The sequence below is a fragment of the Limulus polyphemus genome, unplaced genomic scaffold (assembly GCF_000517525.1).
Source record: "Limulus polyphemus unplaced genomic scaffold, Limulus_polyphemus-2.1.2 Scaffold1683, whole genome shotgun sequence".
Classification (NCBI taxonomy): domain Eukaryota; kingdom Metazoa; phylum Arthropoda; class Merostomata; order Xiphosura; family Limulidae; genus Limulus; species Limulus polyphemus.
The window spans coordinates 142,302-154,342 of record NW_013667293.1 but is presented as its reverse complement, the minus strand read 5'-3'; the positions used below and the strand labels follow the sequence as shown (position 1 = coordinate 154,342).

At 32.5% G+C, this 12,041-nt stretch overlaps 1 protein-coding gene across 3 annotated transcripts in view; it reads left to right on the top strand.

Annotated features, from left to right (window-relative positions):
• Positions 1–12,041, top strand: part of LOC106464545 (sterol regulatory element-binding protein 2-like) — a 32,918-nt gene that overhangs the window by 2,025 nt on the left and 18,852 nt on the right. For 2 of the 3 annotated variants that reach the window (XM_013924690.2, XM_022392275.1), the window contains exons 2-7: positions 2,619–3,235; positions 5,006–5,229; positions 6,703–6,838; positions 9,723–9,837; positions 10,866–11,264; positions 11,558–11,733. In XM_013924690.2, the coding sequence (XP_013780144.1) occupies positions 2,619–3,235; positions 5,006–5,229; positions 6,703–6,838; positions 9,723–9,837; positions 10,866–11,264; positions 11,558–11,733 (1,667 nt within the window). The remainder of the gene's footprint in view (positions 1–2,618; positions 3,236–5,005; positions 5,230–6,702; positions 6,839–9,722; positions 9,838–10,865; positions 11,265–11,557; positions 11,734–12,041) is intronic. The other variant, XM_022392274.1, reaches the window with a different exon arrangement.

Here is a 12,041-nt window from a genome sequence, read left to right as displayed (position 1 = left end):
TTATACAATTGTAATACGAAAACTATACAATGGGCAAAAGTATTTTTATTCTTCACATGAACATCACCTTGCATTTCAACTGACTTTGGCAATTCACAGACACACCTTGAGTACAAATACATTTGTAACACATCTGTTTCTCCATATATGAGAAGCTTGTACATTTTACTAGAAGCTTGCAGCCTTTTGTGTAAATACACTGAGTAAATTTGGAATGATAGTTAACATACAGTTAAGGCTGCCTTTGCATGTCCATCACCCTATTTGAAAAATAAAAGTATTTCAATTGGTAGCCAGCAATCTGAAGGTTACAGGTTTGAATCACCAGCCCTTTCAGCCGTGGGGGCATTATAATGTGATGGTCAATCCTACTATTTGTTGATAAAAGTATAGCCCAAGAGTTGGCAGTGGGTGGTGATGACTAACTGCCTTCCCTCTATTCTTTCACTGCTAAATTAGGGACGGTTAGCAGATAGCCCTCGTGTAGCTTTGTGTAAAATTAAAAGAAAAAAAACTTCTCTTTTTTTTCCAAATTTTAAGCTTACGTTCTCTCCTCCTCTTATCTTTAGAATATAGCACCAAGAAGTCAAGTCTTTTACGGTATTAGTCCCTCAGTAATCTCATAGATTTCAATGAGATCATAAAAAAAATTTAAGGACTACAAGGAGCCTGTTAGTCCATCTTGGTTGTCCCATCCAGTAAATTAAACTTGCAAATAATAAAAATTCTAGGCCAGCACTTATCATTTAAAAAGTAACTTTTCCTTAACTTTAATGTATCCATCACATCTGAAGACAATTTGTTCCAAAGACTTATGACTGTTAGAATAAAAAAAGTTTAACATGAATTATATCATAAAAGAGGTCCTAATGTTTGTGTTTAGCACGGACAAATTAGGGGTATGGAAAGAATAAATGCAGTATAAATAATTTCATTATTACTTCCAATGAGTGATATGAGCTTAGCTGGCTAGCCCATGTATTAGTTGCCTTGGCAACTAGTGAAAAAAAAAATGACACTGCGATCTCGCTAAGCCTATTTCCTAGCACTTAGCCCAGGTTTACCATGTAACTAAAATGGGCAAGCAAATGATATTGCAATATAAATGACTAAAATGCATGTATCTTTGATGTATTGATAGTCGACATTGAGAATCTGTGAACCTATTTCTTCTAAAACATACCAGCAATTTTTTTTCTTAAGCCTTTTTAAGTTTTACAATTACAACTTTAGTACTAACCATCATAATGCTAGTGTTAACTTTAAGCCCCTTAATGAAAAATCGAATAAGTTCTATGTATAAAAAGCTAAAGGGCATTTAGTATACTTTGATAAAATTTATTTATAGATAAAAATCTCGTGAACCTTCATTCTGGATCCTAAATTATTTTTCATTTTAGTTTTTCTATCTAGAGATTATACTTACAGGTTTTAGAGGATTACCTGTCGTTTTAAGAACTGGTATAATTTTGTATAAAATGTGATTAAACCACATAAAGTAGGTTGTTAGTGTATGTGCACAACAGTTGTTTTCGTGATTGTGTTTTATAAGTTGGTCTATTTTTGAAGTAGGAAGCACCCGAACACAAGGATTTATTTATGTTGTCAGACAAAATATTGATATGTACTTCGCCTTTGAAGTGAATGGATTACTGGACATTTAGTGATGACTGTTGACAAAGTTTGTAGTTATACAAGTATGTTTAGAATGGGATCATAGGTATTGAGTGGTTACTTTTGGGAAGTGCAAAAGAAGACGAGCAAGAACAGCGTATAAACTGAATAGTAAAAACAACGCACTATTTTGCAAAGATTGTGTTGTGCATATTAGTATTGGTTTTCAGGATGGAAATACAAAAACCAAAAATTTTCTTAGCCCTCCTATTATGTTTCAGGTTATTTTTTTGACTCAACGCTGGTTTCCATGACATTGATACACTAATATATATATTTGATTTTATTAAGATGTATTATTTGATTTCTAATATACATTATGAATAAAATATTTTATCAGTTCAAGGTCATTTTAAGTTGCATCTGGTCAGTATGATCCAAAAACAACAGATATGCTTAAATTCTAACATCATCGAAGGGTTAAAGCTGCAGATCACACAGAAATATTGTCATGATTGTGCCAGGATCCTTCGTAGACAATTCTGTGATGATGTACTAAGTTACAAGTAGATTTAATGTATAAATTAAGGAATGCATTGTATTGTGATTAAACAAAAGTGATTTTAAAGACTTTACACGTGTATCCAGTTTATTAATATCTATTAACCTGTGATCTTTAAAGAAATACTTGATGGAACTTTCTAGATGGACTTAATTGTCGTGCCATAAGTAATTAATGAAGAAATGAAGATTCTTTGATTTTCGAATTTGAAAAATTGTTTGTTCATGGTCAAATATTCGTAACTTTTAAGTAGCTAAAGATAATCTATACGGTTTTGTGTGTTGTTAAGGGATTACAGAAAAAACTGTTTATAATTGTTTTAGTTAGTATAAAATAAGGACAGAAACTTGTGTAAATAGTGTTAATTTAAGGCAAGTAACCTATACTTCAGCTGCATATATATATACACACACACAAAGTCTTTGTGTTTTTATTTTTCCAGAAATAAGTTATTTAATGAGTCCTTTGAATGACCTGGAAACCCCATCTGTAGAGATTTTTAATGGAGACTTGCTGAGTTTGTGTGACCTCTATGACCCTTCTTTGAAGGAGTTTGAGGATGACATACAACTGGACCATGTAGGAGCAACATCCGAGTCTCTGACAAGAGAGATCTCTTTACAACAGAATGATCAACAAGTAACTCTTTCATCTATTAGCGATCAGTCACTTGATGTTAATCTGTCAGAACTTTCTCCCCAGCCAGAAACATCATATAGGAATGTTCCTGTAGAGATGACAACTTCTGTGAATTTCAGTCCAAACAACCAAACTCAAAGTTTAATTTCAGATATTAAATCGTCAGTCGCTCTCATAGACCAGACACCCACTTCATTCCTAACTCAAGAGGTTAATAGGGCTCGGATAGGCACACCTTCAATTCCCCATGTTGTTGTACAACCATTTTACCAGAATATTGCCACACCTCGGACTCTTCCGAAGCAGAATTTAGGAACACAAAATGTAACCATTGATGATATAGTGACTGCACTGAAAATCCAACAGAAACAGCAACTTCTTCAACAACTTAGTCAGCTTCCATCCCAGAAAGTTCAACAGGTAAAGTGTTGTCTAGTCTAACGTGTAATTTCACTTAATATCATAAATAACTTATTAACATTGTTAGTTTATATCTGTTATGACTTTGTTAATAATTCATTAAGTTTCTTGTATTCAAAACCTTGTCCTTCTGCTCCTTGGGTAACCTATAACACTTGTCAAAAAGTTCAGGTAGAACGAAAAAGAAATGGCAAACTGTAATTAATAGATTTAATTTAACATACCAGTCTAACCAGAAGTATGCATTGTCGTAATACTACATAGCTCCTAACAATTTTGAGTACCTTAATCAGGTTTCCACGTAATTCTGCACTCTAAAGCAAAGAAGTTAAGCTCTAAGCCGGTGGTTCTCAAATGTTTCAGGCTCGTTTACCACTTTTTGTTTAATTTTTTAAATTACAAATCCAGATCTAATTTAAAGAACAAAAAATTAAAAAAACCCAGTAACAAAAATTCATATTTTTAAAACTTACCCATTAGTGCGAAGGTTACGATTGTTTTTTCTGGCATGCTTGATGAATATGTGTTACCATTTTTGTCAATTTTAAGGGAGGAAAATACTGGCGAGTCTATGCAAATAGAGGGTGGGTCTATAAGTGAGGAGAGTAGCATGTATATGTATGCGGAAAGCTTAGATTGGGCTTATTACAAATGTTATGATTTTTTACATTAATCGTGTCGTGCGCCACCGACATATACTCCACTTACTACCAGTGGAACGAGTACCACACTTTGAGAATCCCTGCTCTAAGCCTTTCCATACAGATTTATGTCTTAAACCAGGAATTACGTTAATACAATAGCTTGTCTAATATAATCATTCTTTCTTGTTCCGCCCCCCCGTGGTACAGCGGTATGTTTGCGGACTTACAACGCTAGAAACCGGGTTTTGATTCTCATGGTGGGTAGAGCACAGATAGTCCTTTGTGTAGCTCTGTGCTTAACTAGAAACAAACTTTCGTGTTCCAAATGGACCAAAACTTTACACAGCACTACAAACGAAACTCATATCAGAGTTTTGTTGCAGGTTACATTAACTTTCAAATTGAGAATTCCTTTGAATTGAACTGAGATCCCTAATTGCTTCTTTTTTCACAATAAGTAAATGCTGAGCGGAGTACTTTAGGGTTTGTATCATTAATAACAGTTACCGACTTTCGTTTGCAAGATTGCAAAGCATAAGTTGTAAACAAGAATAGAACTTGGCAAATATTTTTCGTTACTTTTCCAAATTTCTAATTGGAATGAGCCTATTTCAGCTACATCCTCTGTTTGTACGGAGGTTAATTTGTTTGTTTTTTAAATTAGTACAATTAATGGAATGCTGGAATAATCAGCATTGTGAGATATGAAATCGGAACCCAAAGCATTACATCCAGCCTACAACTGGAAAGAAAATTAAAATGGTACCACATGCCGAAGGTTTGTAACACGAATTTGGTGAAGATTTTATAAAGAAGTGATGGCATGCAGTGGTGTGAAAGTTTTCTGGGTGCACCATCGATTCATCCTAACAGCTGTATTGATGGTTTAGAGCAAAAGCTAACATGTTATGATGCAAAATTTGTGAATTCTGTTTGGTTGGGGACATAGCCAAAGGAAACTGTGAAAAGTCTGGAAGTATATGCTAAGGTTTAAGTTATTTGTGTATTGTTAATTATACAACAAAAAAACTATCTATATGAACATGAAACGATGTTAAGAAGATTGGATTAGTTGTGTTATGTTTGATCAAGTTTCGAGTTAAGTTTGTAACTTCTACTTCTTCAGTTGTTACTTCAGGCTCAACTTATGAAAAAGGAAACTGAAGAAGGGCTCATTACTTACACAACCACCCCAGTGGTTTGTGTCCCACCATCTTTCACAACTGTTTCTAATGTCATGGACACAACTGCTTCACCAGTTCAGACAGTGGTCAGCACACAACCAGCAAGTGCAATATGGACAACTGGAATCCCTGTTGTACTTGATCCAGATAAACTGCCAATAAACAGGTTTGTATTCAGTATTATTAAAAAAAAAAAATAAAGACTGAGATCAGTGTTTGTTTGTTTTGTAGGCTGAGCATAAATATCTGCCTATACTGCCATTTCTATGTGTATGTATGCACATGGGTAAATTGTGTACACATTACAGGTGTGTGATTGATGTTTTGTATTGTTTAACGAAGCGAGGTGTGTTAGATATGTAACAGAAGTGGATTATAAAGTTATTGTATGTCTGTTTCATAAACCACCATTTCTTTTTTTTTTGAAATTTAATCATTTCTGTCAATAAAAATGGTCTCTGTGTATTTGGATAGCTGTGAAATAGAAGTATAGAAATTGTTTTTGGATTTAGTAATGCAGTGTTCACTATAGTAATGATTCTTTTTTTTTCTGAAGAGAGGCCCAGCATGACCAGGTAATTAGGGCACTTGACTCGCAATCTGAGGGTCGAGGGTTTGAATCCCTATTCCACCAAACAAGCTCTCCCTTTCAGCTGTGGGGACATTATAATGTGATGGTCAATCCAACTGTTCGTTGGTAAAAGAGTAACCCAAGAGTTGATGGTGGGTGGTGTTGACTAGCTGCATTCCCTCTAGTCTTTCACTGCAAAGTTAGGGATGGCTAGTGCAGATAGCCCTCATGTGGCTTTGTACAAAATTGAAACCAAACCCTTTTCTAAGAAATTAAGTACAAACGTAAAAGGAAAGTCAGCAATTAATAAATAAGTTTCAAGTTTTAACTAACCTGCACTATGTACAGTTGTACTACTGTTGACTTTGCAAGCTCAGGTTATAAATGCAGAATCATGAAAAAAGAAATGAAATGTTGATGAGACTGTAGTTTATAAACTAGTTGGGACTAAGCCGTTTTCCAAATTGTTGGACTTAATTTTACATTGTTAAATCAATGAACTAGGCCAAAATTAGTATGAGCCACAAGACACTGAAGCTCTATTGTATTGGATCTAAAAATTGAAAATGTTCAATTACATTTTTAATAAATGTATTATTTAGTTTTATTCGTGATTATGTTTTTAATAAATGTATTATTTAGTTTTGTTCGTGATTATGTTTTTAATAAATGTATTATTTAGTTTTATTCGTGATTATGTTTTTAATAAATGTATTATTTAGTTTTATTCGTGATTATGTTTTTAATAAATGTATTATTTAGTTTTGTTCGTGATTATGTTTTTAATAAATGTGTTATTTAGTTTTGTTCGTGATTATGTTTTTAATAAATGTGTTATTTAGTTTTGTTCGTGATTATGTTTTTAATAAATGTATTATTTAGTTTTGTTCATGATTATGTTTTTAATAAATGTATTATTTAGTTTTGTTCATGATTATGTTTTTAATAAATGTGTTATTTAGTTTTGTTCGTGATTATGTTTTTAACATGTGATATTCTGATAAGTGTATAATCTTTCCTAGAAGTATAACGTATCTTTTGATAAGTTAGACTACTATCTTTTTACAGAATAACAACTTTGAAAACCGTGCCCGAGAAAGGAGAGAAACGTAGTGCTCATAATGTTATAGAACGGAGGTACCGAAGTAGCATTAATGATAGAATCATGGAATTAAAAAATATAGTTGCCGGAGAAGATGCAAAGGTAAGATTGTTAGTAAATTTTTATAAGAAAAACATTTACAGTCTGTGTTTGAGAGAAATTAATGTTATTCTAGCTTGGATAGCATTTAACTAAAATAGAGGTTTTTTTTTTAAGTTGTTTTTTTTCCTGGTGAAGAAAAATTAATTTTGATTCATTGCATTTTGAACTACAGGCAATAAAAATGTAAGTAATTCGGTTAAGTAAAACGTTTATGTACTTTTACGGCCCATGCAAGTAATATTAATATTTTTCTGTTTCAGTAGTTTTCATGGTATAACAGGCTCATCATAAAAAATTGTATGCATATCTTGGTTATCTTTTCAGCACAGGCTCAGTCCCTGGGACTGACCTCGTAACAATTTTGTGCTTGTCGTAGTTTCCATGCTATAACTTTTAAATTAGTAAGCGTATGTTAACGAAATTTGGGAGTTTATCAGTAATAGAAAAGATAAGTGGTTTTTATTTTCTATTCTAGCTTGTCAATATCTGTAATTTGAGTTCCTAATTCATACAAAACTATAGACTTAGTATTTTGACATCACAATAATCTAATTTGAACTGCATTCAACATACCACATGACACACACAAAATTTGATGTTTAACTGTTTTTCTTTTAATATTTACTTTTGAATTAAGAAATTGAGTAATGTATAATACTAAAATGTGAATTATAATCTACAGTTTGATACCAAAGTTATTGACATAAATTAATGAAATAGTAGTTCAATAAAATTTTGAATGCAATTCAACAAATGTGATGACATGGCCCTTCACCCGTGACCCGTCTGAAAAGGGTTATAGTGATTTTCGTAACAACTTAAGTTTGTGTTTATAATAGTTTTATATATATATATCACAATATTATATTACAGAAATGTAAAATTGGTTCGCATATATTGTAGTTTTTCTTTATGAGTAATCCATATGATGGTGGGTTTTCATTAGTGTTATCACGGTAGCCTGGATAAGGTAGCATACTTGCAGTGTCTTTTGGATAAATTATCCTTTCATGATGATATCGATAAGAATGTTTTTGGAATTTTAAAATAACTAAGTGGTGTAATTTTCTGTGAAAGGCAACATTTTACTAGTAACAAATGTATGTTGACTAACTAAGAACTACCCCAAAATATTTACTAGTTTTGTGTAGTGTGGTATTAAATCCATAAACTATGATGTATGGAAAAGTCCTAACTGAAAAATTGGGTGTTCATACAAATTAAAAAAATTATACATCAGCATATTCATATTTAAATTTTTGACATTCATAAAATCATTTTGAAATAAGAGATTAATTTCATAATTTGTATATTGTTCAGTTTCAAAAGTAGTTGCACCAAAAGAAAGTTTAATCTTTTTTCTTTTTATATATATACTCATACTACATAGCAGAAAAGACATGTTGGCTCGCCTCTGTCCATCCTTAGGCCCAGCATGGCAAGGTGGTTAGGGCGCTCGACTCGCAATCTGTGGGTCACGGATTCGAATCCCTTTCACAACAAACATGCTCTCCCTTTCAGCCATGTGGGGTGTTATAATGTGATGGTCAATCCTTCTGTTTGTTGGTAAAAGAGTAGTCCAAGAGTTGGTGGTGGGTGGTGGTGACTAGCTGCCTTCCCTCTAGTCTTTCACTGCAAAATTAGGGGCAGCTAGTGCAGATAACCCTTGTGTAGCTTTGCACAAAATTCAAAACCAAAGCAAACCGTTTAAAATAGACTTACCCAATGTGATGTTTCTTGTCTGACTTTCCTTTTGACTATTTCACGTATCCCGTGTTGATAAGCCTTTATGGACCAATGGCTAAAGATGATTGGATAGGAAAATATTTTAGTCTATCCAATAATGTGTGATTTCTGAGAAAGCGAATAGCAGAAGTTCTCATAGTGGAGAACAAAGGATTCTAATGTAAAATTTACAAAATGTAGGAACAAGCCACAAACATGGGATTTTCTTTTGATGATGTTTTTGTTTGTGATATTCATTTTGTGTTTAATATCTCTGTTTTAAAAACTACAGGAATATTTTTAGATGACAAGATGTAAAGTAAGAATATTTAGGGTTAGTTAGTACAAGAAGTTAGAAGTTCTGCCTTGGTACTTTCAGATGACAAAATATATAATAAATGTATTATTACTTAAACAACACATACAATGACTCCTTAGTTAGTAAAAACAAACTATAATTATTAAAGAGAAATCAAACTTAATGAAAAATATAACTGGAAAAAGACTGCCTGTATCAGTGTAGGCCTAGGACATGAATGTACGTTGTTCTTAATGCTGTTTTCACGGCTACATATCAGCTTCCACAAGTATAAATAATTGATGAAAATAAAACAAGTTGGACCTAATTGGATGCATAAAATGGAACTTTCTGATATTAAAAAAGATCCAGTTTTATTTATTTCTTATTTTCTTGTAGTAGCTATTTGATTTGTATGTAAGTGTTGGTATGGATAGATATGAAAAATGAGTTGCTGTTACTAGAACAACACACACAAAACGATAATAGTTTTCTTGAAAAATGGCTATTGGATACATTTACATGATCTGACACATATTAATGATAATAAAAAAAAAGACAAAAGGGTGTATGTTTCAAAACAAAATTTACAAAAATTCACAACCTAAAATATTATTCACATACTACACTAATTTAATAATTTTCTTTAAGCACAAACTACGTATTATGTAGAAAGTGTATACCCAATTTCATTCAATTTAGTTAAGCCTTTTAAGTGTGAAAAAAAAACAATAACAAACAAATGGGAGATATAACATCTCTCTGCCAGAATGTTTAGGGTTAAGGGGAAAATATGATATCTCACTGAATATTGCATGAAATAACGTAATCAGTTTTTTCATATTAATTTCTTTTATGTAGCTCAACAAGTCTGCAGTTTTGAAGAAGACCATTGATTATATCAGATTTCTTCAGAATGCTAACAAGAAACTTAGACAGGAAAACATGGCCTTGAAAATGGTTTCCAAAGTGCAGAGTAAGTTTGAAATTACACTTTTATTTTTCCTTTATAGGAAAGTTTAAAGTTACGTGTCACATCAGCCTGGTGGTTAAGATGCTTGACTCGCAATCTGTGGGGTTGGTCGCAGGCTTGAATCCCCTAATTTAATATTCTCACCCTTTCAGCCAGTTGGGGGGGGGGGGGTGTTATAAAGTGATGGTCAATCCCACTATTCGTTGGTAAAAGAGTATCCTAAAAGTTGGTGGTGTTGACTAGCTGCTTTCCTTCAAGTCTATCACTGCTAAATTAGAAATGGCTAATGCAGATAGACCACATTTAGCTTTGTGCAAAATTCCAAACAAGCCAAAAAAGTCACTTTTTTTGTGTCTTAAGAGAACGATTAATGATATACTAAGAGTTTCAACACAGAATTAAGATAACACAGTGTGGGTTTAGTCTCATCACATTGAAAAATAGTTGGCTTGTATCTAATGCTTACCCGTTACTTTTAATGCTTCTTGTGAATCACAAAGAACATGCTTGGTTTGAAAGTAAAATAATGATGCAAGTGTTTGGTGATAATATAAAACTTTATCTTTGTTTACATAACATGTCCTCAGGCTTAACTTTCTCTTGGTCTGTTTGCTAGAATTGAATGAATTGAAAGTAAAATAATGATGCAAGTGTTTGGTGATAATATAAAACTTTATCTTTGTTTACATAACATGTCCTCAGGCTTAACTTTCTCTTGGTCTGTTTGCTAGAATTGAATGCCACGGTTTCTTTACATACACTATTTTTACATTTTTATAGAAAAAAAACTAATAATTTTCTATGAATTTTTTAAAATTATTATTGTACTTTTTTACATTTTGTTACACACAGAATTTTATGTATTTTAATTTTTCACTTTTTCTTCTGTGTATTTAATGACAAATCTCAGTCAGTCGTTATATCGTATGTTGTGTTCTTGGAAGATAAACTTATTATTTAAAATTGACAATATTGTTTTCCCAAAAGCATTATCTTTTTAATAGGAAGAGTTACTGTTTTGTAATTTTTAGAAACTGAAGAACATGGAGATTTGAGTTCAGAACTTCTTAAAGCAGACGTAAACATCGTTTCTGAGTTTTCTCCACCTCCATCAGAAGAATCCCGACGGTTACATGAAGACAGTAGCTCTTCAGAGGCATTCTCACCTCACCTTTATTCTCCAGATGGCTCTAAATTTGATTCTTTTCTGGGATCTTCTAAATCTGTAGATCAATCTGATAACTTTATTACCACAGGAATGTTGGATCATTCTCGTATGGCACTCTGTGTTTTTGTTTTGGCTATTTTATCATTTAATCCTTTCAGCCATCTTCTGTCTAACAGAAATGGCATTACTGATCCTGAAGCACTATCATCTCTGTGGACTGGCAGAACTATTTTATCTTCATCCCCGGCTGATGATTACGAAGGTTAGTTCTGAAGTATTGCTATAACCTTCACGATAGTTGTTTTTACAAAAATTGTATTAATTAAGCTGTAGTCACAGTAATATAATATAATATTAAAAGGTTTGAATTACTGAAGTTATTGTCAAATGTTATAACATTTTCTAGTGGAGATTTAATTTTTAAGTAAATAATTTATCTTTGCTGTTACATAATTTATTACATCTATTTCTTCAGTGTGCTTTTTCAAGCCTAAAGATAAAATCTCAAAAGGTTTTTCCCTAGAAAAATGCAATTTTTTCTTTTAACATCGTTAGGAAAGTGGAGCAACTGGTTCTTTTCATCGTTTACGGTCTGGATTATCAACTTCACTATAATACTGGGCCTAATGATCAAGCTATTTATTTATGGGGAACCATTATTAAAGATAAAATCACCTCATTCTATGATGTTTTGGAAGCATAGAAAACAAGCAGATTTTGACTTGGCAAAGGTAAGGAATACCTCATTTTAATCCTTTCGTAATAGATGAATGTTCCGTTACCATGAATTGAAATTTTAATTACAAAATGTAATCCCCTACTTAAAACAATTTTTTACTCAAAAATATTGCATGGCTTTCCTCATGTCATCCTGTATCACCATGTCAAGTTGTGCTGATTTGGTAGTTTTTCGAAAATTAGATATCAAATTAGATGGGGGATCCAACTCCCCCATGACCTTTTTTATGTCATCCTGTATCACTGTGTCACGTTTGGTGCTGATTGAACAAGAAATGTGGAAACGTATAAGGAACTCGTA